The 6,000-nt window shown below is 65.4% G+C and overlaps 1 protein-coding gene across 1 annotated transcript in view; it reads right to left on the bottom strand.

Annotated features, from left to right (window-relative positions):
- Positions 1-278: 278 nt before the first annotated feature.
- LOC101946241 (hemicentin-2-like) overlaps positions 279-6,000 on the bottom strand; it is a 94,020-nt gene continuing 88,298 nt past the window's right edge. Inside the window, exon 17 of the mRNA XM_065574632.1 lies at positions 279-1,024. Coding sequence (XP_065430704.1) covers positions 977-1,024 — 48 coding nt within the window. The 3' untranslated portion in view covers positions 279-976. The remainder of the gene's footprint in view (positions 1,025-6,000) is intronic.

Genomic DNA, 6,000 nt, shown 5'->3' with positions numbered 1-6,000 from the left:
GGAAGATGCGGGGCGGGCTGTCACGGAGTCCCCGGGCGATGCTCTGGAACTGCTCCCCACAAAGCCAGGCAGGACTCTGGGGAGCCTCCTCTCCCTCGGAGCAGACTGTCTTCAGGGCAAGGAGCTCACACGGCTTCACCTTCCTGGGTCTCTCCTGGGAGCATTCAGCATCCTCTGCCCCTCCGTGCGCTTCCCACAGCGAGTCCGCCCAGGCGGGGTCCTGGGGCAGCCAGAGGGTCCTGCACCCCCACTTCGCAGTCAGACGTGACTCTCGGCCGGCCAGTAAAACAGAGGTTTATTAGATGACAGGAACACGGTCTAAAACAGAGCTTGTAGGTCCAGAGAACGGGACCCCTCAGCCGGGTCCATTCTGGGGGGGCAGAGAGCCAGACACCCCTGTCCGCACTCACTTCCCGTCCCCAGCCAGCTCCAAACTGACTCACCCTCCAGCCCCTCCTCCTCTGGGCTTTGTCTCTTTCCCGGGCCAGGAGGTCACCTGACCTTTAGCTATCTCCTTGCAGTGGGGGTAAGGGCCCCGGACCATAGTTGCCAGGAGACAGTGTCGGCCCTTTGTGTGCCCTGGCCCTTTGCTCTGCAACAATCCCACCCCCTAGAGACTTAAGAACTGCATAGGGGAAACTGAGGCACCCACACAGTATTCAGAGGAAACATTAAGAACAGTCCCACTTCGTCACAGGTGGGCTCCCAAATCCTGTGCTGGGCACAACTCAGCCGGAGCCAGTCACAGGCACTTTCTGATCTCCTCGCAGGGGCCCAGATGCTGCGGTGATGGGCCCCAGGGAAGCAGCATGGACAGACGGACGGACGGACCCCCCGGGCCAGGTGGTGACTGTTCCTGCCCTTTAATGCTTCATCGGCGGGACGTCCCCAGGTCGTCAGGACCCAGGCTCAGAGACACGCCTTTCCCAGCATGCCCCGGGCCCCTCCCAGCATGCCCCGGGGGCAGGAGGGGGCGTCACTTCTTCAGCTCCTCGTACACGTCCTGCTGTCCGGGCTGCAGTGTCTGGGGGAAACGGGGATGAATCAGCCAGAGATGCCCCTCCCATCCTGGGGACCCCATCCCTCCCCACAGTGCTGGGCCCCCCATAACACCTCCCCTCAGCCCTGGGGCTCCTGGATGGTCCCTCCCAGCCCCTCCCCTCAGCCCCGGGGCTCCCGGCTGGTCCCCCTCTGGCTCACTCTGCCCCCCCCCCGCTCTGGGATGTGATAACCAGCCCCGTTCTCAGCCATAGGGCTTGTGGGGGGCAGCTCCCCCCTCCCCCCACTGGGTCCAACCCTCCCTCAGGGGGGAGGATACAGAGCAAGGGGCCGGTGCTCACCTGGTACGTGGGGCTGGGGTCAGAGGGGCTCCCGGGCTAAGCCTGGGGGAGGCAGACGCAAGAGGGTTGTTAGCACCAGACCCCAGAGACCCCCCAGGTCCCCAGCCGAGCTCGGGGGGGGGGACCCTGGGACAGTCAATGGGACCCCGGGTTTGTGTAAACCCCCCCTCCCCCGCCCAAAGGGGACAGGGTAAACTGCCTGGGGGCTGCGGGTCCAGACTGAGGGGATCCACACAGGAGGGGGCGGGACAGGAATAAAGGGGGGGGGCTGAGCTCTTGTCATTCACCACTGGCCCCGCCCAGGCTGTCGGGGGCAGGTTCTCGTACATCAGGACGGGTGCCCCGTTCTCCTTGGGGGTCTCGTTCCGGCAGCGAGAATCTGGGAGGAATCAGAGACGCTGGAATTGGGGCCTTGGCTTCCAGCCCCCCCTGCTCTAACCACTAGACCCCACTCCCCTCCCGGTGCCAGGAGAGAACCCAGGAGTCCTGGCTCTCCCGGGATGGGGGGGGCTGTTACTCACAGAGGAAATAGACCGTGACTCCGACCAGCGCTGCCCCTGCTAGTGACCCGATGACGATCCCGGCGACGGCCCCGGCAGAGAGAGCTGGACGAGGGGCGTCTGGAGGAGAGATGCGGGGGGGAGGTTGGATCAGACGTTCAGCCACAATCCCCCCACCCGGCTCCCTGCAGCCCGGCACCGCCTAGCACCGCACTGGGGCGTTGGTGCCAGCACTGGGATCCCTGTGTCTGCAGCGCGTTGCTCCATCCCGGGGACTCACCCGTCCCTGTCACCCGCACGGCGACAGACACCCAGGCAGTGCGGCCGGTGACGGGGTTGTGAGCCTGGCACATGTACGTGCCCTGGTGATCCTGAGTAATGGAGTTAAAGGTCAAGCTGCTCTCGGTCTCCTTAGTGTCGGTGCCGTTGAGAAGCCAGCGATAGCTCGGGGCTGGGACGGAGTCGGCGACGCACCGCAGGGTCAGAAGCGACCCGAGAGTCAGGGCGATGGGTCCTGGTGGGTCTATCTGGGCAGAGTTCGGCCCATCTACAGAGAGAGGGACAGGGTCAGGGGATGGATGGTGCCAGCGAGGGGTCCCTGTTTAACCTGAACCCTGCCCCACCCCAGAGGCAGCTGCATCTCTGTGGCTGGGTGATGCTGGCAGGGCCAGTGGCAGCGCGGCCGGGGCACGGGACTGCAGTTACTCACAGGCCACCGTCACGGTGCTGGGCTCGCTGCGGTTGGTGCTGACGGGGTTCCTGACTTCGCACTGGTAGGCGGCGGCGTCGCCCCGGGTGACATTTGGCACCGTGAGGGTCCGGTTGTCAGGGGACAGCACCAGCCGCTCACTGGGCACGAGGGACGCCCCGTCCCGGAGCCAGAGCACGATGTCGGCACTGGGGGAGCTGTTACACGTGAGGGTGAAGGTCCCGTTCTCCAGTACGAGGGTTTGGTTTGGCGTCACCGTGGGCTTGGGCAGGATTTCTGTGCAGGGAACAGAGAGAGCGTTACCATGTGTCCCTGCTCCTCCATGCAGGATTGGGGCTGCTGTCCTGCAGGACTGGGGCAAGGGTGGTGGTGTTGCCACCATGTGAGGTTGTGGGAAGGGTCCTTTGCCCCTCAGAGCTGCGGAGGCGGGCGGTCATTTTCTGGACTCTGCAGAGGGTCCCTCTCCCCGGCGTCAAGTCTCAGTTATAGGTTCCTCCCTGAGGCTCTGGCTCCCGGAGCCCCATGATTTTTGGGAGACTCTCGGCTGTGGTTCAAAGGGAGAGCGACGCTCCGGCTCCCAGGTCTGTCCCAGGATCCAGCCTGACAACAGGGTTTTCAATGCTTGGTGTCACCGGACGCCCCGTGGGCACAGCCCTGTGCCGGTTCCTTGCCGTCCCCTCCGACCTGGACGGAGCTGCCCATCCCAGACCCAGGCCGGGGGTGGGGGTGACCTCGCTGGTGCATCATGGGCAGTCAGCCAGAGTGTGATGAAGTGGGACTATTCTTAATGTTTCCTCTGAATACTGTGTGGGTGCCTCAGTTTCCCTTATGCATTTCTGGAGTTTCTAGGGGGTGTGATAGTTGCAGAGTCTGAGAGGGCCAGTGCACATAAATCACTCACACTCTTTCTCCTGGCAACTGATGGCCTGGGCTCTTCCCCCCTGCACGGGGATGCTAAAGGTGAACAAGAGATCAGGTGACCTCCTGGCCCGGGAAAGGAACAAAGCCCAGAGGAGGAGGGGCTGGAGGGTTTCAGTTTGGAGCTGGCTGGGGATGGGGAGTGAGGGCAGATGTGGGTGTCTGGTTCACGGCCCCCCAGAATGGACCCGGCTGAGGGGTCCCGTTCGCTGTCCCTACAAGCTCTGTTTTAGACCATGTTCCTGTCGTCTAATAAACCTCTGTGTTACTGGCTGGCTGAGAGTCACGTTTGACTGCGGAGTGGGGGGTGCAGGACCCTCTGGCTGCCCCAGGACCCCGCCGGGGCGGACTCGCTGTGGGAAGCGCTCAGAGGGGCATATGCTGAATGCTCCCAGGAGAGACCCAGGAGGTGAAGCCGTGTGAGCTCCTTGCCCTGAAGACAGTCTGCTCCGAGGGAGAGGAGGCTCCCCAAAGTCCTGACTGGCTTTGTGGGGAGCAGTTCCAGAGCATCGCCCGGGGACTCCAGGACATCCAGTTTCACCTTCAGCGACTGGTGAGTGTGACCACAACAGCGCCCGGCTCCCCCGCCGCTGCAGACAGCCGGGGGGGGGGGACGGACTGGATCTGGGGAGCCCTGGTGCAAAGGGCCCTAAAGTAACATCATGAGCCCCCCCCCTCCCCCGTAGGCGCCAAAACGGAGCAAAGTGGGTGTAAAAGAGCAGGTGGGTCTGACCCCTCCCCCACATGATACAGGGGTCTTCCCAGCATGCACCAGGGCCCCTGGGGGGGGGCCTCATCTCCGCAGCTGATCGTACACACCCCACTGTGCAGCCTGCAGCTCTGGGGAAACAGGGAGGGGTCAGAGACACCCTGGGGATCCGGGGACACCCCCACCCTGGGGGGCCCAGACCCCCCCCCCACAGGCCCCTGACAGCCCCTCACCAGCCGGGCTCATCCCTGGGGGAGACTCCCAGAGTCTGGAAGGGGGGGGTATGGGAGGGGGGACACGGCCTGGGATCAGCGCAGCTCCCGGGGGGAGGGTGGCACTTACCATAGACGGGCAGAGCCACCGTGATGGAGAGAACAGGGTTAGTGGCGGTTGGGATCTGTATCATCACCGTGTAGTTCCCGGTGTAGTTGAGCGTTAACCCCGCGATGTTCAGGGCGCAGCCCGGCCCCAATGTCTCCCGCCCCGTGTGGGCCGGGCCGGGGATCTGAACGGGGTTTGGATATTGGACGTAGGTGAGGATCAGGCTGTTTGGATCAGTCACGGTCGCTGATCGGTACCAGATGCAGGACAGGAAGCCCTGTGGCGGTGGCTGCGGGGCCAGGCTGACGCCCCCTCCCACCACGGGGCTCGGCGAGATGATGATGATGGTCACTGGGGTCTGCGGGTGGGGGGAGACCAGAGAGACTGATACTAACTGGTGCCCCTCACTCCCGACCTGCAGCCCCTCTGCCTTCATTTGCACTGTCCCCTGTTACAGCCCTGTGTGTCCGGGACACCTGGGTCCCCCCTGCCCCCGCTCCACCCTCTCAGCGGCAAGGGACCCCTCGCCAGGTGCCGCCCGGCGCCTTTTCCTGGAGCGGGACCTGCCTCGACCCAGGGGCGGCGTCTCTGGGCCGGGACCCTGGAGTCTGGACCCACAGGCAGGGCAGCCCCACGGGGCCCCTCCGGCCTCAGACTTCCCCTCCCGGCCTCGTCCGCCCACTTCCCCTTCGCTTTGGAGGAAGGAACCTCTGGGGCGGGGGAGGGGTCTTCTCCCGTCTCCCCCCTCCCCCCGTCGGGTTCCCGGTACCTGGGTCTCTGCGTGGGGCTGGTTCCGCCTGCTAGATCTGGGGGAGGGAGTTCAGTGGGGGGGGGTCTAGGTCCCCCCCCAGTGCTCTGGGACAGAGACACAAACAAACAGCTGATCCCTGCTAATCTCCCCATGCAAAGCAGAAGCTGGGGGGAACAATGGGGCTTCTATGGGGTCCCCGGGGCTTTGGGGCGCAGCCTCGGGGGAGCCTGGGATGGAGCCAGCCTGGGGAGGGAAGTGTCAGAGCCCCCCTCCTGCTACCCCAGCCCTGGGGTCCCCCCACCCAGCTCTGCCGGTGCCCCTCAGTCCCGACCCGCAGCCCCTCGGCTTTCATTGACAGGGGCTCCTATTGGAGGCCTTTGTGTCCCGGACACCTGGGTCCCACGTTCTCCGCTCTGACCTGCCAGGAGAATCCCCGTCCAAGGGCCGCCCGGTCTGTGGGGGATTCGCCCCATCGCCCGTCGCTGCTGCGGGACCCGCCGGGAGCTGCCGGGGCGGCAGAGACGCCTGGTTCCCAGCTGGGGGCAAAGGGCAGAGACGGGGGAAGTGGGGGGGGGGGGGAGCGGAGCTGGCACGAAGCACCTCCCTTGCCCGGCCCAGCGCAGGGACGGGGCAGGGGGTGCGGCCCCTTTGGCACCGTGCCCCCCCCCTTCCCGACAGCCCTGCCTGCCCCCGGGGGGAGGGGGACTCACCCGCCCCGCCCCTCCCCCTGCCCCACCCAGACACGGGGGGGG

Source organism: Chrysemys picta, chromosome 20 (assembly GCF_011386835.1).
Source record: "Chrysemys picta bellii isolate R12L10 chromosome 20, ASM1138683v2, whole genome shotgun sequence".
NCBI lineage: Eukaryota > Metazoa > Chordata > Testudines > Emydidae > Chrysemys > Chrysemys picta.
This window is presented reverse-complemented; position numbering and strand designations above follow the sequence as displayed.